At 39.1% G+C, this 27,172-nt stretch overlaps 1 protein-coding gene across 5 annotated transcripts in view; it reads right to left on the reverse strand.

The window, feature by feature from the left end:
- The window catches only part of taok3a (TAO kinase 3a), a 116,287-nt gene that overhangs the window by 23,221 nt on the left and 65,894 nt on the right, over positions 1-27,172 (reverse strand). For 4 of the 5 annotated variants that reach the window (XM_048556142.2, XM_048556140.2, XM_048556141.2 and 1 more), the window contains exons 10-14: positions 24,872-24,965; positions 24,381-24,462; positions 11,117-11,284; positions 7,000-7,203; positions 3,508-3,645 (exon numbers count right to left, since the gene is read on the reverse strand). In XM_048556142.2, coding sequence (XP_048412099.1) covers positions 3,508-3,645; positions 7,000-7,203; positions 11,117-11,284; positions 24,381-24,462; positions 24,872-24,965 — 686 coding nt within the window. The remainder of the gene's footprint in view (positions 1-3,507; positions 3,646-6,999; positions 7,204-11,116; positions 11,285-24,380; positions 24,463-24,871; positions 24,966-27,172) is intronic. The other variant, XM_048556143.2, reaches the window with a different exon arrangement.

The following is a 27,172-nucleotide window of genomic DNA, read 5'->3' on the forward strand; positions in this document are numbered from 1 at the left end:
ATGCAGAAACAGAGCGTTGCACCCAAAGTAAAACAGCAATTAAGGCTCAGGTATGCGTCCATGTACTGTTCAAATTTTATTTAACCTATTTTCTAATCAACCTGATCAGAGATGTTGTTGCACACCTCTATATTGTTTGTTCAGCCAGACAGTACTTGTTGCCCATTTTGACTCTAACAGTATTTGTGCTTGATGTGCCCTAAGAACACACTTAGGGATGAAATGGAAACACTAAAGTTTGTTTCAGACAATGAGGAAACAAACTGCCAATCGAACATACACACATTCATCCTCTCATATGGCTCTGGAAAAAACTGCCACAAGGATTGAAGTTTTCTGGTGTCTTATTCCTACTTCAGACACATGACCATGCAGCGTCAACCACCACATGATCCTAGATTAGTCAGTAAATTTGCTCAATGCTGTTTTGCAGAAGACAACTACAAAAAATTCTTGTCAAACTTGTGAAATTGCAAGTTAGACTACATTAGGCCACAGGGTGGCACCAACCTCCAGCTTTTATCACGATATCCAACTTTATATATCTCCATGTATGCATTGTGTCTCCCATTCATTTTACAACACAAGACGACCTCATGCGTCTTGCATACTAATCTTATGCTACATGATTTTAAAAATTGACGATTACCATTGATCAGAAACTGAGCTCAATCACAAATACTATGGTCACAAGAGCAGTTCAGAGCCTGGGTATCTGCAGCAAATAACTCAGCTGATTCCACAAGGCCTGTTCACTATCTACATGCCAGTAGTATAATGGAATACTCCCAACTTAAAAAGGAGAAAGGCAGCTCCAACAGTACAAGCAGCTTTACATCATCCAGATGAAACAACTCACTTGATTGGAATTCCATGCACCACTTTAAACATTCACTCTGTCCACCAATAAGGTACAGTGGCAGCAGTATATACATTAAACAAGATGCACTGCAGAAATTCATAAAAGATCCTTCAACAAAACTTTCCAAATGCTACAAACTTCTACCACGTACAATGGCCAGGACAGAAGCATTGGAACATTATCACTAGCAAGTTCTTTTCCAATGTGTACTCCTCTTGGACTTGGAACTGTATTACTATTCCTCCAGTATTATTGGACCAAAATTCTGAAACTCCCTTTCTGTGCCATAGTTCAAGGAATGCAGCTCACCACTGCAATGAAGGGCAATTAGGGATGAACAACAAATACTGGCCCAACTCAGTTAACTGCTCTTTCATGCAACAGGTGGGACATTAATTTGAAAAATTAGGGAAAAACTAAGGAAAAACTAAATTTTTAAAAAGTGCAGTCACCATTATAATCAGAAATGCTGTATTAATTTTAAAATAAGTATATAAAACTTGCTTTGGCACCAAAGCACTAGTTTTATCATTTTACCAGATATCCCTTACCACTAAAAGCTGCACATTCATCGTGGAAATATCAAGCCACATTACTATTAAGGCAAGCAAGAGATGAAAGGCAACAAATACATTCAAATAAAACAGAAAGACCCCAACCGACCCCTCAACAGATTTTAACAAGCTAAATTTAAGAAACAACCCCATTGGAAACATGTCAACCTGAATTTTATTTCCATAATATTGGGCTTGACTTCTACTCAGAATAAATGGAATTCAAAGCAGTCTGGATGCAGAACCGAATTGAATTTCCTTTTGTAGATGTATTTTAAATAGCTCAATTAGACTAATGCCAAAAGAACCTCCTGTGACTATAAGAACTATAAATATCAGTTTGTCCTCATCTTTCAGGAATAAATCAGACTATTCAAGGACAGCAGTACTGAAGAACTCAACTGGCAGACTGTCGTCCTCAGCAAAATTCTGCCCATCCTCAACCTCCAAGTAAAATTTGTACAAAATTTCTTTGTAGTAGCCTACCAAAATTATGGACCAGAACTAGCAACTGCATAACTCTCATCCCAAAATTTGAAATTGAATACATTTTTGAGGAAGCGTCCCATAGTACAAAGGTACAGTGAATAAAGAGCAAGTTAGATGGTTTACATTTTCAGTTTCACTTTAAGAGCAAAGTCTGAAAATATATTCAATTACTATAATGTGCACCTGAAATTAGAATATACTGTACAAAGCAGTGTGAGAAAATTGAACAGCACAGTTGGAAAGAATTGGGTCAATATTTGTCTGACAGAGCTAATTCTGTCCTCATACACAGATAGCTAATAGGGTTAAACCTACTGGATAAAATAATTTCCCATTATGATTCTGATAAAATATTTATAAACTCTTCAGTCACTCAAGTCAATCCAACCAGTAGAAAAAGCAAATAGAAGATAGTGAGTTTGATAATTAGAACAATGGGGACACCAACTGTTTAAAGTCAACAACGTACAATTGCAAAAATATATGGATGTTTTAAAATTTGGTGAAACTAAAAAGCTTCCTAGCATACCAAGGGAAAGATTGTTCTCTACATGATAAAATTTCTAAAAGCGCGCTGTGGTAAAATCCCTTATTGGGAAATGAAAACAATAGCTGTTCATTTTATTTCTTTGGGGGAGTGAAGGCAGAAAATAAATCAAACACCCAGTCTCTGCTTCAGCAATAAGAGTTTCTGCTCAGTTTTGACATTCAGCACTGCAAAAGAAAAATCCATCTATTCCAAAATGCTGCCATCACAAAGAGCTTGGATTTCTAACAAAGTGGCAACATATTTCAATCTACTGTGGAAGACTTCAACGTTATTAGGGACTGAGGTAGATAAAGTGCTCAGCTCACACATTGTACAACAGATTGAATTATACCCTTTTAGTGTCAAATAGCTAAATTGTTTTTTTTAAAAAAGATACATACAGTAACATGGTTTCTTTCCCCAAGAATTACAAAATGCTACTCAAGCAACCAACCATGGCAGCACTGAAAAAAGATCCTATAAATTACACATTTTTCAAAAACCAAGATACATCGTTGCCCTCAAAACTAAAATCCCATATTTCAAGGTCCTGAAGTAAAATATGTTTCAACTCTATTTAATTCAAAAAAAAATTTTATGCAATCTCCAACAGTCCACAATAAACTACACAATCTTAAGGCTTATAACAATGACCTAGTATAACATTTTCTAAAAAAGCTTTATTGGGCTTTACTTCAACATACAACGGATACCTGGACATTTATGCAAAACATGCCTGTATTAAATTAGTATCTACTTGCAGTCAGACTCACATTTATTTCATTTGAGACAGCCATCTCACTGCTTCAACAGATTACCCATTCAAGATTAAATTAAGTCTTTTTGACCATCAATCCACAAAACATTTTCAGCATCTCAAATACTGAAAACCTTCTACATTTACTAAAACATTTTAAAATATTTCAGTAAAGGAAAACCTCTTAGGACTTCAATTAAATATGTATTACAGTTAGTGAATGAAGTAAAAAATGCTTTGACTTAATTTAAATGTGATTAACATCCTAAACATTCACTGGAAGAAACCAAAAAAATACACACTTTGGTATGCTTACCAGAGATGCTGTTCTGATTGTAGCAAAATGTTCCCGGTTCTTAAGCAGAGAGGCCTGACTATGGAGAGATGCTGAAGGCCGCAGATCAGGCCTGATGTCTTTCTGGCCTGCTTCATCCCTTATGAATACATGGTCCTGCTGAAATGGGGTAAAACAATACAATGTCAAATTGTGGGCTTTCTCTGCTGGATATCTTTGTATTACCTCGACTTCTTTTGCGAGCACTGTATGAAATGCATAGTTAGCTGTACCAGTCACTGCAGCTGAATAGTGAGATGAATTACCAACACATTGCAGGAGAGGAGTCAGCTGATCAGTAGTGGGATGCTACTTGAATTACAGGCAGACCTTCAGCAGCACTTTTTTTGCAACACTCAAAAGCTGATTATTTCAGGAAAACATAGGAATTGAATTTCTTAATATTTGGTCAACTTTTTTTCACATAACAACGGAAAAAAATGTCCAAATTGTCATCTGTTGCTTCAGCTTTCTATTTTATTATGCAAAATTGCTGATTTTCAACTAATGAGTTTTCAATTTTAAATTGCATATCTGCCATTATCCAAGTCCAAAATACTAATTAATATTAGAGTGCTGCTGCACCTAGCCCCATTTAGTGCAATCCTTCTTGAAATACTTATGGGGGCCATAATAAAAGCAAATAAAACCATGACCAATTTCTTTCATTAGGAAATATTTCTGAAGTACAAGCCTTCTGGTACAAAGGAAATATTTCCCTAAACGTACAGAGGAGACCTAACACATGAAAAAAATTTGCTGCAATTTTTTAAATTGGAAGATGGCAAAAGCCAGAGTTAGGTAGAAATTAAATAAATCACTCCACAAGCTTCTGCTCTGGTTCTACAACAGTGAACCCAGCCCTGATTTCCAATTTAGGGTACTGAAAGGCCAGCAACCATACAAGCTTGTCATCATGCTAGCAATAGGTTAACTTTACATAACTGAACTCTCAAAACTGAATTCCGCAATTACAGCTATTAAAAGTATTTGAATGAGAAATGACACACCATATAATTGAAATGACTCCACTCAAGCAAACTACTTCCATTAAATTTGGCATTAATCATTAAGATATATATTTTCTCCAAATAGTGGTATTGACAATAGGGAAGGGGGCCTTAAAAAGTGGTTATGTCACTGGACTAGTGATCCAGCAACCTAGGCTTAAAGGTATCATGGGTTCAAATGCCACCATGGCAGATGTGGAATTTGAATACAGTAAAATCTGAAATTTAATAAGTTAGCCAAATGGCCATGTAATTGTTAGTTGTAGTAAAAAAAAATCATGGACATCCTTGTTTGGCCAGTGACTTTCAACATGCAGCAGTGTGGCGGACTCTTAGCTACCCTCTGCACAATAAACGCTGGCCTAGCCAATGATGCGCACAGAAGACATGAACAAATAAAATGTATCATTGCTACTTTAAGGCTTCGGAGTTCCAGAAATGAATAACATGGTAAAGTTAATCTTTAAAATTGAACCTTTCAGTTAAAAGCCAGTGGCTGGGTTCATTTCCGACAATTTGATGTGATAGCATTTAGTGTTCCACTGTTTTATGAGGTCTTTTTAAAAAAATCACCTCATGCTGCCTCTTGTTGCAGATTTTTAGTTATTTTCTAACCAATGTGCAAGAGTGGGTTTTAAGCCTACACTAACTCCTATATTCGTTTTAGAAGTTTCAGAATATTTTGTACAATAATAGTTACAAAATACATCGGCCCTTGTTTCAACTTTTGGATTTATGAAATTCTAGTTGTGAACTCAACTCTTAGTATCAAAGTTTCTTTTGTACATAGACAACTGAATATGCTTTGACATGTAACTTTTGAGACGTCTGTATAAAAAAAATTATTGCTTTCAGAGTTTGGAATTGAATTAGTGGTATTTAGGTTTTGGTCAGCATTTGAGGAGTTTTAACAGTTAACTTCAATATTTCTGGACCCATGGCTTTTCTTTAAAAACCAGTGAGAATGGTGAGTCCCTCAGGTGATAATGGAAATTAATTCACATTGGGAAAAGTTTTGCAAGTGGACAGATTAAATACTGAGGAGCTTGCTGTCAGGTCAGAAGAATAAACAATTTTTTTTTGGTTAAGGGAAAACCCATAGCTTGGAAGTCTTATTCTTTCTTTTAAAAGTTTGCAGAGGTCCTAGGAATTAAATCTCTGAAACAGTTTCTCAAGAAAGATGATAGCCTGGAATTGTTAGGAAATAAATGTAACTTAGCATATAGATCAATGCTTAAAAGTTCCAGACCAGGCGTAGTGTTTGGTTTGAACACTGAAGGGATTATTTAAAGCAGAAGTCTAAGTTCAGTTGTATGAATAATCAAACAAAAAGCTAATAAACTCTCAAGTCTGGGAACTGAAAGAACAGTTAACTTAAACTGATAAATATGATCGAGAAGGGAATTCATTGACACAGTGTCAGAGTACTGTGATGTGATGCTGTTGGAATAATGGGATTCTACTTTACAGTGTTTTGAAATCTTTCAAATCGTGTTGTACGTAGACAGCTTACTTTCTTTCTTCTTGTGCATAATAAACTTCAGTTGAAACCAGATCTGCAGTGTTGCATGCTTGTGTTTTAGTAAAATAATACATTGCTATATCTTAAATTTTATGAAGTCAGAATTTAGTCGAGTAATATCAAATACTTTTAAGTATCATTAATCTGATTTCATCTTCGATAGGCATTTCAACAAGTGTGAAAGTGGTCATTTCACAAACTGCACTTAATTATTCAGAGTACATCATTAGTCTTAATTTCATTTTAGCTTTGTTGCAATTTTCATTTAGATTGAGAACAGATCTTGGACTAATTACACGTCACTAGCTTGAATGAAGGAAAACTGAAGAATAAAAATGCAGAGGAAAAGCTCAAGTTAATCCAATAAAATCTGAATCTAACTAATTATATACACATGAAATAAACAGCTTTAAAAACAGATGCATAACACCATCCTTCTCAAATGAGTGGGCAGATATTCCATTCTGGGTGCCATAAACAGTTCGAATAAAATGTGTCCACTTTGAAAAACTCTTTTTTATTTCCTGCTCAACTTCACTTCCATAGCACCCAACATTAAACTTGCCAATCAGTGCAATTCTTCCATGGTTTTTTAAAAAAGAAAAAATCCTTTACGTATACTGTAACTCCAGTGAGTCATCACTGTGGACTCTATTGCTCTCTTTATTGACACTGCTGTATCTGCTGAGTTTCTGAACAGATCTCTGTAGTGCTTATACAGAAGCTTTAATAAACAATTGTGCTAACGGATTGAATGCCATATGAATTTAGAAAACTAAGCAGCGGATGATGGTGTTTTGCTGGTCTGAGGTTACTTCCAAACAATTAATTGTATTCTAGATTTTTTGACATGTCTAAATGTTCCTAGTAACAATTTAGCAATTTTATGCAGTGCAGAAGACTTCACAGAGATAAACTTTCCAGACTAGACTGCAAACTTACCTTCTTGTGGATGACGGAGACATTGGATTGCATGGTGTTATCACCATCATGCATCATGGCGATCTCTGAGCTATCATCAAAGACTTCATGCAGACTGTTAACACTGCTATTCTGGCTGCCTGTGCTGATCGACATACTGGGAATGGACTGATTACTTCCCAGGCTATCTACTTTACTACCTAATCCTGCACCATGCTCACTGTCCTGCAAGATAGAGGAAAGCAATGTTAGTCTGGGTCAACATGCATTAGTGTCATGCATGTGAAAATCACATGCAGTGAACAGTATTTCTCACATTGCACGCAAGTTAAAAAGAGATTACTATTTGGTAAACATACTAGGGTTATACAGTTAGTGCACTAAGCAGAACCCTGCCACCCAAGATCCCAGCAGAGGCACTGGAAAGAATGCTCATAAACAGTCACAGAACTTGAAATACTGCAGGAAACTATAAGCGAAGTTTTTATCAGATGCTCTCAGTGACAAGTAGAGGAAGGGATGGACTCGATATCTTGCAACAAAAAGATACAAGATTGGGCATCATCAATAAAAGGGGAAGGAGACAAATGATCTTACAATTTGCTGAATATGTCCCACAGTTCACTTATCTCAAACTACACCTTTCATCATCAGCACACCAGAAAATTTTGGAAATTTATGTTTGTTTTATGCAACCCAAAGTGGTCTACAGGTATAATTCAAGATTAAGAGAAAATCAAACAAGATAGCATTAATTAATACACTTGTTTACACTTGGACATTTCACTGATGACTGTGAAACTATTAGCAAGCTAACAGGTGAAATTATCTCATTGAAATAATGGATCAGCAGTTCTCAGCTGGGATGGTGGTAAACCCACTTTTGGTCTTAAATATTCACTGTGAGGGAGAGTTTAAAAAGGTAAATAGGGCTGAGTGCACATTTCTGGTTGAGCCAGATTCAAGAGAATTGTTCTCACAGGAGATAACAATGACGGACAGCCCCGGTAGAACTTCAGCATAGAAGTGCCCTTTCAGGGATTAAAATTATTTAAGGAGATAGAAGGAAGAGAGAAGAGGTGGTGGTAGCAATGTATTTTAAAATCACTGCTGTTAATTAATTATGATTAGATTAGCTGAAATGGAATGCAAATATTTAATTTTGAATTAGTGAACTTTTATTGTTGAATCTGACAATATTCACCAGAAAATACAGTAGAATATTTGAACAATAATGCCCTGTCTTGTCAATATTAAGAAATTACACAGAGACACCCAAGAGAATTGTATTCAGTCAACATTTCCAAAATGCAAAGGAAACAGTCAATCATTGGAGGCGCTGTAAAGAGCCACAAAATTGAATTCTTGTATCGGTCTGTTCGGAAGATTTAAAAACCAGAAACAATACTTCGAGTTAACAGTCTTAAGTCTGGGAAAGACAAATCTTAAATATTATTTGAAGATAAATTACAACTAGAACAGGTGATTCAATCAGGAAATGACAAACTTGCTCACAAATGAAAAACAACTTCCCCATGAAGCAAAACCAAACTCAAACAGTGACTAATTAATAGATCCTGTAATAGAGAAGAAATGGGCTTGATGCGGCTTTATTCATTGGATGAATTAAGATCGCCCAATGGCCTTCCACATCCAGAGCTACCTTCTGATTACACAAACAGATTTAAGATGTGGGTTAGCACTGCTGCCTCTCAGTGCCAGGGATTCAGGTCCAATTCCACCCTTGGGCGACTATCTGTGTGGAGTTTGCACATTCTCCCAGTGTTTGCGTGCGTGTGTCCCCAGGTATTCCGGTTTCCTCCCACAGTCCAAAGATTTTTGGGGGGGGGGGTAGGTGATTGGCCATGCTAACTTGCCCATAGTGTTCAGTGATGTGTAGATTAGGGGGTGCTTGGAGGGTTGGTATGGCCTTGTTGGGTCGAAGGTCAATGTGCAATTGATTTTTATAAAATTTATTTCAGATTGGTTTAAGTTACGTGAAAGAAATAAGCACCTTGGAATTCATGCAAAAAAACTGCTTTGGAAATTCTGTTTCAAAAGATGTTTCCAATCAGGTTCCAATCAATGCATCAACAATTATTCAATTTACCCCACCCTACCCAACCAATAGGCATTGATGCTATTTGCCCAAGTAAATATTCGTTACTCATTAGGCTCAAGCTGATCAGATTTGATCAGATGGGAGCAATGCAGTTGCACCGGATAACTTTTCTTAGATATCCACATAACTGTTGATTCTAGCTCGAAGCAGTAACCAGGTGATGACATAGTGCAGGAAATCTAGGCACAAAGTGGAGTAAAATAATTCAGATATCACCCCTATCTTATTTAAAATTCAATGAAACCTATTCATTCTTGACATATGTAGCTTGGTACTGCAACAGTTAATTACCCACAAAGATATCAAAAATGTAGAAACATTAACTCCCTTGCTCTCATTTATTAGGCTAATTCAGATTTTACCAAAGTCTTAAATATGAGATACTGCATTTCGGTAGGACAAATCAGGGCAGGATTTATACTCTTAATGGTAAGGGGTCCTCGGGAATGTTGTTGAAAAGAGAGACCTTGGAGTGCAGGTTCATAGTTCCTTCAAAGTGGAGTCACAGGTAGACAGTGTGGTAAAAGGTAGTGTTTGGTCTCCTTGCTTTTGTTGGTCGATGCACTCAGTTTAGGGTTTGGGAGGTCATGTTGTGGCTGTACAGGACATTGGTTAGGTCACTTTTAGAATACTGCATTCAATTCAGGTCTCCTTGCTGTAGGAAATTTTTTTCTTTATTCATTCACAGGATGAGGGGATTGATGGCGAGGCAGCAGTTATTGCCCATCCCAAATTTCCCAAGGGGCAGTGAAGAGTCAAACACATTGCTGTGGGTCTGAAGTCACATGTAGGCCAGACCAGATAAGGATGGCAGTTTCCTTCCAAATGGGTTTTTCCAACAATCGTCAATGGAGTCAGGGTCGTCATTAAACTCTTAATTCCAGATACTTATTGAATTCAAATTCCACCATCTGCCATGGTGGGATTTGAACTGAGGTCCCCAGAACATTATCTGGGTCTCTGGAATAACAGTCCAGTGATAATACCATGTTGCCATCACTTCCCCTCGTGAGACGAGAAAAAGAGTTGAGAAAAGGTTTACCATGATGTTACCAAGGTTGGAGGGTTTGAACTATAGGAAGAGGCTAAAGAGGTTGGGGCTAGACCTTAGAGAGGTTTATGAAATCATGAGGGGCATGGATGGGGGAAAAGGAATTTGGCTATTCACCACATTATGGAAGTCCAAAACTAAAGGGAACAGATTGAAAAGGTGAGAGGAGAAATATTTAAAAGCGACTCAAGAGACAACTTCTCTCAGAGGATGGTTCATGTATGGAATGAGCTACCAGAAGAGGAGGAGGAGTCTGGTACTACTACAACAACAACAACAACAACATTTAAAAAGCTATCTGGATGGGTACATGAACAGGAAGGGTTTCAGAGGAATATGGGCCAAATGCTGGCAAACAGGACTAGATCAGTTTAGGATGCCTGGTCAGCATGGACAAGTTGATCCAAAAGGTCTGTTTCTATGTTTTTAGTCTCAATGGCTATGAACTTATACATACATCCAGTACTTTCAAGTATTATGCATAAATGAAGAGTTCAAGTTTGACAATTCCTTTTACAATCATTACTTTGAATTCTGAAATGTTGATAATGCTGTCATAGAACTCCCATGGTAGTTTAGTGGACGAATTGCACTTTAAGAGTACAGTGATAAACCATGCAAGTCAGAAGGTCTCAGCTCCTTTGAGTACATGATTCATCTCAGGTAATATACTAATTCAGTATTCTAACTGACCTGACAGAGTTAAAGAAAAGCAAAAGATTGCCCGCCAGAGTTTCTCATAAATCCTGCAAAAAACCCATGTTTACAGTTTAAAGTTGATAACCCCACGTGACATCCTTCGCAGATGCTATGACAACTCAGTATTTTGTGCTACATATGAGGAACTACTATTTGAATTAGAAACCAGAAGGTTTGTTGCTTTAATTTTCTGACAGGAATAATCACAGGGGTTAAAAAAATCTTGAGTTACTTAGATGTTAATCTATTACTTAAATTCATCTTACCTCTTCTTCCTCTTGTGATTCTGTCGTTGGTCCATTGCGAGTTTCTTGAAAAAGAATTTTCTTCATTTTTCTATACTGAAGATTATCCAGCTCTCGCACAGCATCTTTTGTTCTTGCAATAAGGTCACAAAGAACCCGTTGTGGATGCTCCCGGCGAACAAAATCATGCTAAGGTAAACATAGCAAATTATCAATGTTGGAAAGGCTAATCAAAATCTGTGCATACAGTATTATCTATAATATATCTAGAACGTAAGACAACATTATAAAAAAAGCTTCTTTAATATTGTTGGGGAAAAAAGACCAATTTGAAGTAAATACGACTGCAGCATAAATAATGGTTTTGTGATCTGTGCACCAAAGTAATCTCGGTGTAGCTTAGCAACTGAAAACAACTTCAATGTTTGGAGCAGGATCTTTATTCGTTATGCATTCCCGTGATGATGGCCCTCAAAGTGTACAGTAAATTTCAAGAAATATGTACTTTCCAGCCAGTGTTAAGTACAAATTTTCCTGGAAGACTGTTGCTAGAATATTTTTAGACATATGTAGATTACTTGCAGGCACTACTCAAGATGTCTGGGGGCCTACCTATGCTACAAATGACCCAATCCATTCCCTCTCATTAACAAGGCAGAATATTAACATTGGGGGATGTACAGTTTTCATACAGACCGGAAACAAAAAACTATTGGCCCATTAGCACCTAATATTCTTAATACGGACAAACTACATTCCTTCCAGCATCAAGTCAGATCAGGTTCCATATACATTAATTCCAAGTAGTAACTTCTGTGGTCTGAGAGAACGTCAACAATTTTAGACAGCAGGATGTGAACAAAAATTATGGCAATACAGATCTTGAATTCTGAAGTCAAGTTCCGCTCACCAAAGTAACTGAGAATCAGAGTTACTATAAAGAAGACAACCGTGAAAAGACCACTGTTGTAAATTTGTTAGAGAAGGAGACATTAGGACCATCAAATATTACTCCCTCACATCAAATGGAGTCAATTTCCACGTTGGGTTACGGAGTGAGCATCTTTCAGCTGTTTAAGAAACTGAAATTTTGGGTGAATTACGAATGGATGGAGTTTCATTTCCTGCATTTATTTTGTAAAGTGAAGTGACGTACTGGGACACAACAAAATGCTAAACCATACAATCAACTTGTGTGGAGTGCGCAATGATACATTAAAAGACCTATGCAATTATATTAAAAACAAATGAATGCTAGAGACATTCTCGTCCAGTCACATCTATGGAGGTAAATACAGTTAAGTCGACAGGTCAATAACCTTAAAAAGGTCAACTCTTTCTTCCTGTATAGCAGCTATAGACCTGAATGTATCTCAGATTTTAGAATCCATTGCGTTTTACTTTTATATATAACCAATGGAATGCTTTAACCCCTCTCGTACACAATATCGGTCTGTGTAATATATACACACATTGAATCATTTTGTACCAAACCCTTTTTTCCCCCCAGACTTTCAGTATTTTACTTTTCCTTTAACAGTTATATTGTGGGAATTGGAACAAGCCTCCACAGGAAGGAATTGAAAAATAATGAGTTGAATCAGATCTTTCCATACTGAGGGTTAAGACCATAACCTGGGGTCACGAGCTCAAAGGCTGCTGTAGAGCTCTGGGCAAGTTATTAGACCTGTATTCCCGTTAACTGGGCCCGATCCTCAGATTCACTCCTTTTGCCCCAGCCCACTTTCAGTTCTTACTAAGGGCTCATGACAAATTTGAGGCCTTAAAATGGTGTGCCTGCGCACGCGCACGCCCGCCCGCCTGCGCGTGCGGAGGGAGGGAACAGCAGAAAACCATTGGGAAGCATTGCTTTAAACGTCGCATTTTTATACTCAATCACAGACGTTAATAAAAACAAAGCATAATGAAAATATCTATGGCTTCAGGGAACAAAATAATTTACTGTTAATAAGCAAATTATCGTTGAAATCAACTTGACAAACCCAAAGTCACCCTGTGAACTCTGATAAATCTGAATGTAGCTTTCTTCCTCGGGTTGATATTGGGAAACTTAATATTGAGGCAAAAACAAGATGCTACAAAGTAACTTTTAACAGAATCAAACTTAGAAAGCAGGTTTGTGGTGTGCATTTTGTTTTACTTAAAATGAACTGGAGATATGGGAAAATTTTAACATTCATGTAATTTGTATTATATAAAAAGAAAGTTAGTTTAAACAAAATCAGTTAGCTCAGCTGGCTGGACAGCTGATTTGCAAACTAAAAACAGTATGGGTTCAATTCCTGCATTAGCTGAGGTTGCCGTGAAGGACACTCCTTCCCAATTTGCCCTTGCACCAGACATGTGATGACCCTTAGGATAAACCAGTGGTCATTTTCCAATGAGAGAACAGCCATTTAGTCCACTAGGACTGTGACAACTTTGTCTTTAGCAATGCGGATTATAATCAGAATACTTTTCTGTTTAGTACTTGCTGCCTGAGAAACATAACAGTGTAACAATTTGCGGTACTTGAATGGCCTTTGAAGAAAGAGGTTGTAAAGGAGACAAGAATGGCCAGTTCGGATGACTGGGAGTTGTACTGTTTTGAAAGTTAGACATTTGGCAGTGCAAGATCACGAAACAGAGACCATTTAAATCACAATCAGACTTTGAAGTAACACCTGCTAAAGGATATCAGGATGGGTAACTGAAAGTGCACTCAGCAGTTGGTTTTGCATATCTCAGAAGGAGGAGCTGGAAAGGCGGAAACATTTTGGAAGGGAACAATAGAATTTAGGGCTGAGGCAACTGTTGAAATAAGCATCATTGACGGGTTCAAGGAAATAAGGAATGCGTACTCAAAAAATATCATGTAAACTCTTGAACAATGTCAGAGCTGTATTGTAACAATATTCTTCACCCCATTTCTGCCCGTCCCAACACCCCGATCCCCCTATTGGAACCAAATAGCTTGGGTCTTACAGTTGATCACAAAATCAATTTAAATCAGCACAATTGTTACATATGAACACTCCCAATTATAGGGTCTTTACACTTCTCTGAAACCGCCACAAGAGAATGCAAAGTCTGAAAAAAATTCGAGTGGCAGAGGAGAAACAACTCTTTCAAAACATTTTATTCCCTTAAAACACAAGCTTCCATCTAAGTCTATTATTCATTAGCATTGTATGGTGCCTTAGCCAAAATACCAGTCCAGAAATAGATAATCTAGGCCATGCCACAAAGGCATTTACCTGATATGGGGAATTGTTCAGTTAGATCTTATGCACAAATAGCAGATCAAATCCAATCCAGCCACTGATCACTATCAATCAGCTCTCCATTCGTCAAATACTAGAAGAGACTGTTGGTGCTGTGAAGCAGCACCGGCCTATCCACAACCTGATCACTGACGCTGTTTGGGTTCTGCCAAGGCACTTAGCTCCTGTCCTCATATAGTCTTGGTCCAAACATGGACCAAAAAAAAACAAGAATTGAACTTCAGAGGTGAAGAAAGAGTGATTACAATTGACATCAAAACCACATTTGACCGAGCATGCCATCAAGGAACCCCAGCAAAATTTGAATCAACGGGATTTATGGAACAACACTCCATTAGTTGGAGTCATCCCGGCACAAAAGGAACATGGTTGTGGCTGCGCAAGATCAGTCATTTCAGCTTCAGGCATCTCTGGCGTTCCTCAGCATAGTATTCTAGGTCGAACGATCCTCAGCTGTTTTAAAGATCTGGTTTCCAAAAAGATCAGATGTTGCATAATGTTGAGCAGTGCCATTTGTGATGACTCAGACGGTCCTTATCCGAATGCAGAAAGACCTGGACAATATCTAGACTCGAGTGTTCAAATTGCCAGTGATATTCAGGCCATACTGACCTCTAACAAAACAAAATCCAAGAGCAGATCAGTGGTTGAGAATCCTACAACAAACAACTCACCTCCCAACTCCGCCTCCCAGAAGTGATGGCCTAGCAGTATTATCATAGGACTGTTAACCCAAAGACCCAGATAACGTTCTGGGGACCTGGGTTCAAATCCTGCCTCAGCAGACAGTAGAATTTGAATTCAATAAAATCTGGAATTAAGAATCTAATGATAATCACAAATCTGTTGTCGACTTTCGGAAAAACCTATCTGGTTTACTGATTTCCTTTTGGGAAGAAAACTTCCATCCTTCCCTTGTCTAGCCTACATGTGCCTCCAGACCCATAACATGGTTGACTCTGAACTGCCCTCTGGGCAATAAATGCTGTCTAGCCAGTGACACCCTCATCCCATTAACAGATAAAGGAAAAGCCTGTCCAGGAGTCACAAGGCATGTGACGGATGAGCGCTCCAACATGAAGCCGGACACCAAGTAGTCAAAGCAGTCATCTGATTAGCTCTACGTCCGCAAACATTCACTCCTTCAGCCACCAACTCATAGTAGTCAAAAAGTGTACCATCCACAGGACACACTACAGAAATTTACCAAAACTCCTCACATTGTACCTTCCAAACCCACAACTATCTTGCAGAAAGATAAGACAAGCAATTGCATGGAAACGCCATCACCTCTAAGTTTCTCAAACTCTCCCCCACTCATTTGGAAATATATTGCTGTTCTTTCACTATCGCTGGGTCAAAATCCTGGAACCTCAGCACCAACCTCAGAGCAAATGGACTGCAGCAATTCAAAAAAGGTAGCATACCACCTACTCCAGGGCAACTGGGGATGGTCAATAAAAGTTCATCTAGATAAAGCACACATTTTCTTCCTTTTATTCAGGGGATGTATTTAAAGATCCACTTGAGACCTCTCTCGCTGCTGCTCACATAACCCTACACAACCCTAAATTGCTCAACTGGTCTTCCCTTAACTGCACCTATACTGCTAGCTCAGTTGCTTCCTATAATCATGTAAACACCCCTTGCCACATCACTCAAGTTAATGAGTAACATTTACATTTCAAATAAAAATCAATCGCAACTGGAACTGTGAATAACAATGACACTAAGACTGTAAGTGTAATTTAATTTAGAAATCAAATGAAAATATTTGTTGCTTAAAAGGAACAAAAAGTAATAAAATGCTAGGTTGTGCCTAAAATGGTTTCATTATTCTTAACCATTAATCTCTGTGGTGATGATTGTTGTTACCCTTGAGGCCTTTCAATTGTTCCACCTCCCTTGCACTGCTTTGAATCCTAGACAGTGAGCTAAGATGAAAGCATCTAGGAGTGACCAGGCTCAGAGCATGGTCAAAACACCACACAAGGGGAACTGGCACTTTTGGACGCAATTAACATTGGACCTGTTTTGATGCCAACAGTCAATTTCATTTGAAGTCTCTAGAATAATCTTGATTAAAAAAACTTGATGAGCAACTAAAATGGCTGCCAAGAATCAAGTGACTTTCATTTACTCCTCACAATATCTGAAACTCCTGGAAGGCACCTAATCAAGTCATCTGGGATGGGAGTTCGGCCTACAGGTGAATGTCTAATGTTATCTCTAAAATTCACAGCTGCTCTTGTGTGAATACCATCTCAAAAAAAAAATCAATGGTCAGCAAGTTTATTGCACTGCAGTGAGAGTGAGTGAAGCACAGCAATGATCTACACAAGTGTCAAGGACCACCATCGATCTGCCACCGCAGTGATGCTTTGGATTTCCAAAGCAGTCTGGATTGACAAGACCATCATTGGTCATGTGACCAACACCAACAGAATAAATTTTCAAAGGACCCATAATAGACAACACCTTGTCAATCTACAGGAAACTGCTAAAAGATTGCAGAAAAAAATTGACTTCCAATTTCAACTCTGCTCTCATCTTTACCTGATTCATATGACTCCTCCCTTCCCTCCCCTTCATACCCATTTCCATTTCTGGGGATTGGCTGGCCACAAACATCTGCTTTAAATCCAACTCCTAGAATGATGCATTCTCACACCTAGTTTCCTGCCAAGTTGCCATTCTGTTCTCCAAGTTTTTCCATCACATTTCTTCTGACGCTACCTTCTTTAGGGGGCCTCAGAAACATGCTGTTTTCCTCAACCAAGGATTCTTCGTTGACAACACCACTGTTGACAGGGGCCTCAGTTGTATCGAGCCCATTGCCAGCACTTCTGCCCTCCCCCTCGCTCATCCCTCCCTCAATTTCAGCCCCACGAGCTTCCTCCAAGGATCATAAGCCACCATTTTTGCTACCTCTAGTAGAATGCCACAACCAAGTAGGGCTGATCAAGGATCGTAAAGGGAATTTGTGCACAGAGCATGGAGATAGGAGACATCCTTAAAGAATACTTTTCTTCAGTATTCACAACTGAGAGGGACCTAGTTGTAGGGGAGGACTGTAAAACAGGCTTGTAGGCTAGAGGAAGTGGCTGTTAGCAAGGAAGATGTATGAGGAATTTTGAGGAACTTTAAGATAGGTCAGTCCCCTGGGCCCGATGGGATTTATCCAAGGATTCTATGGGACGTGAGGGAAGAGATCACAGGGCCTTTGGTGATGATCTTTTCGTCCTCACTGTCCACAGATATAGTGCCGGAAGATTGGAGAGAGGTAAACGTCATTCCCTTGTTCAAGAAAGGGAACAGGGATAACCTTGGAAATTACAGGCCAATTAGTCTTATTTCAGTGGTGGGCAAATTATTGGAAAGGGCTCTGAGAGGGGATTTATGATCACTTGGATTGGCACAGTTTGATTCGTGATAGTCAACATGGATTTGAGGGGTAGATCATGCCTCACAAACCTTACTGAATTCTTCAAAGAGGTGATCAAACACATGCATGAAAGTAGACCAGTGGATGTGGTATACACAGATTTAAGTAAGGCATTTGATAATGTTCTCCATGGTAGGCTCATGCAGAAAGTAAGGAGGCATGAACGTAATGTGGCAGATTGGATTCAAAACTGACTGACCCTTAGAAGACAAAGGGTGCTAGTGGACAGAAAATATTCAACATGGTGCTCAGTTATGAGTGGTATACCACAAGGATCTGTTCTGGGTCCTCTTCTATTTGTGATTTTTCTAAATGATTTGGATGTAGGAGTAGAAGAGTGGGTTAGTAAGTTCGCGAACGACATGAAGATGGGTCGCATTGTGGACAGTGCAGAGGGCTGTTCTAGGTTACAAAGGAACATTGACAGGATGCAGAGCTGGGCTGACAAGTGGCAGATGGAGTTTACCCTTGAAAAGTGAGAAGTGATTCATTCTGGAAGGACAAACTTGAAACAGAATACGGGGTTAATGGAAAGATTCTTGGCAGTGTGCAGGAGCAGAAGGATCTTGGGGTTTATGTCCACAGTTCCCTAAAAGCTGCCACCCAGGTGGATAGACTTGTTAAGAAGGCATATCGTGTGTTAGCTTTCATTGATAGGGATTGAGTTCAAGGGCTGTGAAGTTATGCTCCAGCTATACAAACGCCTGGTTTGGCTACATCTGGAGTCGTGTGTCCAGTTCTGGTCGCCTCATCACAGGAAAGATATGGAAGCATTGGAAAAGGTACAAAGGAGATTTACCAGGATGTTGCCTGGAATGGAGGCAAGGTCTTATGAGCAAAGGTTGAGAGCGCTAGGGCTTTTCTCTTTAGAGCAACGAAAGATGAGAGGTGACTTGGTAGAGGTGTACAAAATGATCAAGCTTTGATTCCCGAGAGTAGAAAGGAATGAGGAGCCAACGTACAAGATTTTGAGAATGCTTAACATGTGCACACAGATTATTTGCCTGAACTGGGAAATCTAGAACACAGCTTCACATAAGGGGGCAATTATTTAGGACTGAGATGAGATATTTCTTCAGAGGGTTGTGAATCAGAACTATCCACCTTGATGAATTATGGATACTTTGATGTTGAACATACTTAAACTGAAGGCAGACAGATTCGTCCCTCCCCCAACCCTAAAGTAAGGAAGGAAACGATTTGGGGAACAGGAAGGCAAGTGGAGTTGGGGCATGAGTACACTGAACAGTGAAGAAAGCTGGAGGGACCAGAGTCTACGAATGCTGCAAGATAGCAAGAACTGCAGAAGTTGGAGTCAGAGTTGATACAGTGTGCAGCTGGAGGAAAACAGCAGGTCAGATAGCTTCAGAGGAACTAGAGAGTTGACGTTTCAGGCCTTGACCCTTAATCAAGACTGGGGAGGGGGAAAGAGAGCTTGGAAATAAATAGAGCAGAGAGGGGTGAGGCTGGAGAATGGAAGGTGGGATGGCAATAGGTGAATGCAGGGAGGGATGGATGGGTGGGGAAGGAGATGGACAAGCAGTGTGTTGGATCAAGGAAATGGGCATGAGGGGGAAAATAGGATGAGGCCAGAGGTGGGGAGATTTTGAAACTGGTGAATTCTATGTTTAGGCCATCAGGTTGTAGACTCCTGAGCGGAATATGAGATCTTGTTCCTCCAGTTTGCATATGGCATCGTGATGGCACTGGAGGCGGCCCAGGATTGATGTCATCCAGGGAGTGCGGAAAGACAGCGCGCTGAAATGCTTAGCGACCGGAAGATGAAGAAGAATATTGCACAGGGAGCGCAGGTGCTCCGCAAATCTGTCACCAACACTACGTTCGGTCTCACCAGTTCAGAGGCGGCTACACCAGGAGTAGCGGATACAGGAGACCAGATTGGAGGATGTACAGGTGAACCCCTGTCGGATACAGGAAGTTTGTCTTGGGCATCAGATGGAATTGATGGGGGAGGTGTAGGGACATGTGTAGCACCGCCTGCTGTTGCAGGGAAAGATGCCCAGTATGGTGGTGTTGGTGGGGAATGTGGAGTGGACGAGGGAGTCACAGAGAGACCGGTCCCGATGAAGGCAAATAGAGGTGGGAGGGAAATATCTCGTAGTCGGATTGTAGGTGGCGGAAATGGCAGATGATGGTGCGCTGGTTGGTGGGGTGCTACGTGTGGACCGGGGGACACGGTCGTTACTTTTCTTTTGGGGAGGGTGGATTTGAGGGCATTAGTGTGTGAAATGCCAGAGATACAGTTGAGGGCATTTTCAATCAATGGAGGGGGCAAGTTGCGGTCCTTGAACTAGTGTGACATCTGGGATCTCCGTGAGTGGAATGCTCCATCTCTGGAGCGGAGGTGGATGAACCGTAGTACGGAATATCATTCTTGCACGAGGACAGGTGAGACGTGTTGTCACATACCCTCTCAATTCCACCTGAGGCCCAAGACAAACTTTTCATATCTGACAGGGGTTCACCTGTACATCCTCCAACTTGGTCTATCGTGCCCGTTGCTCCCAACGTGCCCTACTCTATATTGGAGAGACCAGACGGAGACTAGGGGATAGATTTGCTGAGCATCTGAGGACCGTATACTATGCCCAACACCACCTTCTGGGTTGCTAAACATTTTAACTCCCTGGGTAGCATGTCCAACCTGGGCGTCCTTCAGTGCCACAATGATGTCACATGCAAACTGGAGGAATACCACCACATAGAATTCACCAGAATTCAAAACGTCCCCACCCTCGGCCTCATCCCACAACCAACCATCCCTCTCATCCCCTGTCTCCTTCCCCACCGACCAATCCCCATTGCCCACTACCTGCACCAACCTATCGCCAGCCCACCTACCTTCCCCCAGCCCCATCCCCTTTCCTCGACATATTCAGAGCTCCCTTCCCCCTCCCCAATCCTGAAGGGGAGTCTAGGCCGGAAACATGACTCTCCTGCTCCAGATGCTACCTGACTTGCTGTATTACTCCAGCTGCGTGCTCTACCTATGCTCCAATTTTCTATTATTTGCTGGGGAGGCAACTTAGCAGAAACTAAATTGGACCAGCCATGCAAATTCTGTGTTTAACAACTGTGATCAGAAGCTGGAGGTTTTGCATTAAGTAATTCATTTGATACCCCAAAGCTAAAGTCAGGAATGTGGTGGAATACATTCCACTTGCCTAGATTAGTACAACAGAAGCAACTTGACATCATGCAGGTGGAGGCAGCAAACTTGAATGACACACATTCATCACTTTCAACATGTACTCTCTCCAACAATTTACAATGGCACAATTTTGTCTGCAGCAACAAACCCCAAGGTTCTTTTGACACCACTTTTCAAACTCACTCAATCTGTACCATCTGTTATTGACAGGACCAAGCCCCCTAAAAATATACTAAAATGCTTAACCCACAAATTTTTCTTATTTTTAAAGGCAAGTGTAAGACATGTGTTTCGGATGCAATTCACCTGATCAAGCAATCAGGCTTGAAGCAAATCACACTTCATTCTTCTGCTTTATTCTAATTCCTTTCGTATTTCAACAACTCAGCTCTATTGGAAGAGTTAACACAATAATGGTTTATTTAACTAGGAAACAGCAACTATTCCATCATAGTAATAAGCCCAGAAACATGCCATTGGCAAAGAGAAATTCAGTAAAATAGATGGTCTCACTTGCAATACTCCAGTCCAGGAGGAAAGAACATCAAGAGGACGCAGAGACCACACCCCAGCAGAGAGTTGCTGTAATAGAGAAATGTATAGCAGCTTCCAAACCCCAACAGCTACTAAAAGTTAAACTAAAATTCTTGTTTTGTGGGAACTCAATGCTGCTTCCATTGTTTACAACGTTCTTTTAAAAAAAAGGCCTCAGTAGCTGTTTACTTTATTGGCTGGGAACAGACTACACCTGTCTGGATCTCTGTTCATTAAAAGTAAAACTAGGACAAAATACATTCTTAAAGCTATATAATCATCACACACTTAGAGGACGCGAGGACCAGATGCTTGCAAAACTGCCATCAGCTCCCCTTCAAGTCACACACCATTATGACTTGGAACTCAATCACCATTCCCGGTAAAAATCCTCTCACTCCCTTCCTTGAGCACTCACAGATAATATGGGCTGTAATGTCGAAACGGGGACAACGTACAAACTCCACACAGATGATTGCGCGAGACTAGAATCGAGCCTGGGTCTGACACTGAGGCAGCAGTGCTAACCGCTCAGCCATCTTGCCACCAACTTACACCATGCTCACTTTTATTATCTTAAGTGCAGAATACAAGCAGTACTTGATTTGTCAGGTCTAACTTATGAACACGCTCCCATACAGGATTTAATAAAATTAAAGATCTGACTTGCAAACATCTCCTTATACTTATAAATAGCTATTTTATCTTGTCCTGTCTTCTGACTTATGCACAAATTGACGCGCCAACTCACTCAAGAACAGAATCCATTTGTAATTGGGAGATTGCCTGTACAAGTAGTGGGGGGGTAAGGGTTGGAAAAATATGAGCTCAACAACAGCTACAGTATTGTGCATAATCCTGGTCACCCCTTTACAAGAAAAATATATCTTACTGGAACTGAGAGAAAGTTCACAAGAATGGTGCCAGGAGTGGAGAATTTTAGATAAGAGGAAACCTGGGATTCTCAGAGGGGGCAGGATTCGATTAAGCTGTGGAAAATTATATGGGTTGAGAAAAGTGGATATCAGGATGTCTATAATCAGTGCATACAAATTTTAAAATGACACAAGGATTAGAGAGCTGTTAGGGAGAATTTTCTCCCAAAACATTATGAAGTTCACTGTCTGAGAAGGGCATTGGGGATAGAAACCCTCAAGGTATTGAAATAAAGGATCTGAGACTGCTAAACCTTACAGGGCTACTGACCGAGGGCTGGAAAGTGGAATTAATGAGAAAGCTCTTTTCAGCAGACAGATGTATTGGACTGACTGGTCTCCTTCCAAGCAACATTTGTGTTTCTACATTAACTCAGACTTTGAATAGTCGTCAAAGTGAGGATAGTTTAAAATCTGTTCGCTGACCTTTGAGGAACCAGTTTAATTAAATAGTGATAATCTAATTTTCGTATAAAAAGATATCCCTCACAAATGGATAAGCTGATCTAGTCTTTAAAACTAATCACATCAAATGATCTGAAACCTTCCTTCCATTAACATTCACAGCATGCCACCATTATGCAAAAGAGGAGAAAACGTAAAATTAGCTATTTTAAAAGTTGAAAAATTTAGATGTTTATCTTAGATAGTGTAAAAGGGACTTGAATCATTTCTACTATTTTATAAAAATACAATAAATGAAACAAACTGCATGGTTCAGAATGAGAGGTTACTCAGCACTGATCTGTTCACGTGGTTACACCTCAATATATAATCTTTGTTCAGCAGGTCACAAGGAACCGTCATTGCAGTTTATTTTGAAACTAAATTTCCCAAGACTGAAAGTACCTAAGCACAAGTACAAATGCATTGCATCTTATTAGAAAGAACTTTTCCATTCTGCTTTCCTGGTGCTAAAATAAGGTCAAGTACTTGTAAACTATTAAAAAGACAACATTTAAGGTTAAACATTGGGAGATAGCTAGTTTAAAAATTGATCATAAATTGACACAGAAGGTTGATCAAGTCAAACTGTACCATGATCTCATTAAGTATTACAAGAAATGAATGGGTGATACAGCAGCCAAGAATAGAATACTTTAGCCTTTAATGCTATTAAAGTATGGACAGATTACACGAATTTCAAAAAAGATATGGCGTCAGCCAAAGTGCACCATAAATCTAAGAAATGTACTGGGATATAAAAAGCACTGAAAATCCAATTTTTTGACAGTAGTGCCATGTACTTTCCATTTTTTATACATAAAGAAAAATGCATAATTTATTACTAGACAATTACTTTTGATAGAAAAGAAACAATCTAATTTAGCTCAAATACTTAAAAAAGGGGTGTTTTCAATTTTTCAAATAATCCGCTACAAATTCTTAACATGTTAAATTCTGAATCCAAAGGGCATCTACAGTATTCCCCACATATTTTGCCTTAGACTTATAAGCCTTTAATTAATCCAGTTGATTAAACAGCAATAACTGCTGCTAAGCTTAGTTTATCTTGGAAAGCAAACATTATTGCATTGTATTTAAAATATAAATGCGCAAAAAGTAGTAATCACTCACTACATTGTATACTGGTCCACATAATTCATAGGTCAAAAAGGAAGAACCTAACTTTGATTACACAGGTCCTAAACAGTGAAACTATCCTGACGGACTCAATTAAATTGTTAAACAATTTAATATAGAAATACCAAAGTCAATATTTAAAAAGTTTGACTGAATACTGACATGGCCCATGTACCCTAACTGGTAAATCATCCACAAGCAGTGTACAATTGAACTTTAAATTCTTTAAGCCAAAATTAATTTGATACATTTTTTAATTGGACTAATTGAAACGAAAAAAATTGAGAATTAAAAATTTGATGAGAATGGTAGGAAGTATTTAAGTTCTTACCCGCAAAAGCTCTAATGATGTTGGTCGATCTTGTGGAATCTTCTGCAGGCAGTAATCCACAAAATTTCTAAAATATTGAGACCTAACAAATAAAAATCCAAAGATAGAAGCATTAACAGGCATTTTCTGCAATTTTTTTGAAATCTTTAAATAGACTATTGTTTTCTGGCATTCATTCAACAGCACAGATTTATACTGATGTCAATTCAAAAATCACAAAATAACTATCGTTTTTAATTTCTTCATCATGTAAGACGCCAATTAAGTTTAAAATTCTAAAAATCTGAAGTGATAATTAGAGACAAACGAAAATGTTTTTGTAGCAGACACTGTCATAGAGAAGATCGGAGTTCATCAGACAGCTTACTTTAAAAGTCGTGAAATTCAATCTAAATATCAATTTTAAACATTTATTATTTAAGTGTCACATTAATTGCTGGTTTTATGAAAAACAGGCAACTTGCTAATTCCATCCAAAATCAAAAACTTACCACTCATTTGATTGAAGTGTTGGAGATTCGTTCTGGGCAATGTGATATAAGGCACTCATTGCGTTCATGTTGAACAAAGGTGGCTTGCGTTCAGCTAAGAAAAAGACACTTGTAAGAACATGTTCAGAAGTTGCTCCCTATCTACAGCAGCCAGTCATAAACCCATATGGCTAAGAACTGTTGTCATAGAGAGTAATCCTATTCTAAGATCACCTGTTCAACCCAGTAAAGATCTGTTCAATAATGAACATACAAGGGAAAAAGGCATGTACTAATTTTAAAACATTGGTATCAAATTAAGCCACTAACTCTGTTTTGTAAACACTGCTAAATTTTATTTCAATGCATTGTGCAACTTAGCTACTGAAAGGAAAGAGGAATTGGCAAAATGCACTTTTCAAAATTTAAAACAGATTTTAAAAAGACATTATGTCCCAAATCTGAGTTCAATTTCATTTTATCAAAAGTAACAGCTTGAGGAATTGCTGAAGGCAAATGAGAGGTTGAGGCACACTGGCAAAAGGAGATAGAGGACAATTCCACTGAAATATTTGGGTAAAAAGTTGGCAACATCTGTCCAATGAAGTGCTTTCAGTTGTCATTTCATGAAACAAATACTACTTTCCTTACCCACAGTAGGCAGATAAAAGACAGTAAGGATTGCAGATGCTGCAAGTTAGAGTCAATGATGTGGAACTGCAAAAGCACAGGTCAGGTAGCATTCAAGGAGCAGGGAAAGAAAGTTTTTTTCCCTCTTACATGCACCAAAAAGTAGATCACCTACCACATGGATGAAGTCAGATTTTAACTACTGGCCATTTCGACACAAAACTGCAGTGGTTCCAGGTAACTGGCCCCTGCTAATTTCTCATGGAAAACTTCCACCCTTACCACTTCTTGCAACCTCTCTATCTCGAACTAGTCTGATTGCTTGCAAGATACTCCATACTGAATAAGCAGAAACTACTTTAAATGAAATACAGAGAAGACAAAAGGCAACATACCCAATTCTGAGCAATTAAAAACCATTCAACTCACTTATAAGTCAGAGGTTAAACCAGATAACATGCAACCTTCTTGACATATTTGCAATGGTGTTGAGTATCCAACCACATACATTTCCAAAACAACGCCCTTCTACTTTCACAACACAGCCCACCTCAAATCATCTGCTGCTGCAAAATTCATCCGTGACCTCGTCACTGCCTCCTCTCCCTTAAACATAACTCTTTAAATATTAGGACAGATTGACCAATGTCATTTGCTGTCAAATCTTGTTTGATACTGTTACCATTTAGGACCCTTACTTTTTAATAATTAGAAAGGATACAGCCTAACAACCCTGTCAGGTGGCCACGTTCTTTTCTTTCACCTAATTCTCACACAAACGTACTGTTGCCAAAACATTCTACTTAGGTTTCCTTTCAGAAATCTCCGCTGAATTTAAGCAACACTATTGTCCAAGTAAAATTCATAGAATCTGAGTAATCCAGAGAAGACTTGCACAAAATACCAAATTGCACTATACTCTCTAAACATGACATCCACACCTCAGCTGTATTACAAACAGGCAAAATCACCCAAAAAATTTGCCATGCGGCAAAAGACTAGTGCCTGGTTAGGAGCAATACTTAAAACAAAACAAACAAACAGTCAGACAAATGTACAAGTCTCTCCCTGTCAATTGGTATGTCTTTTGCTACACATCCTTTAGGGTGGCACATAACTGGATTCTTTATAGCTCCAGGCTAAGCTTCAGAGAAATTCTGAGGTCCTTTGGCTCAGACATGCAGGGGCGAGCCAGTATGTGGAAACACCCAAGTGATCAAGAATCAAGCTGCAAACCATAGACAACTCGCCTACTGCCTTGTAGGTACGACTTTAAAGCTACGGGAGAAAGCCCAGGCTAAAACAAAAATCAAGTGGACCATAAACGACTAATGTCTTAACAGTTCATCTTTCCAGACACTCCTGCAGCCAAGTTGGTAGCAATGCAATGCACAAGGGAAGGTACATTGGGGTATTATAATACTGTAATTAAGATGCTGAAGGTCTGCACCTCAAAATGGACATTCTGGTTGTTTTGCTGCAGAGAATTAACGCAATCTAATTGACAACAGGAACAAACAATAAGTCCAACTTGATTGGCTTTGGAAACGTGTGCTCTGGGCTGTCTCAAATTGACTTCACAGTCCATTGATCAGCTACAATCTATCTCAAGTTGACAGCCCAAATTCATCAGGTGCTGGCACGCCAGAATACTGGTTTCAATTTGAACTGGGACTTATCTAGCAAAGAAAA

This window comes from Stegostoma tigrinum, chromosome 26 (genome assembly GCF_030684315.1).
Source record: "Stegostoma tigrinum isolate sSteTig4 chromosome 26, sSteTig4.hap1, whole genome shotgun sequence".
NCBI classification, from domain to species: domain Eukaryota; kingdom Metazoa; phylum Chordata; class Chondrichthyes; order Orectolobiformes; family Stegostomatidae; genus Stegostoma; species Stegostoma tigrinum.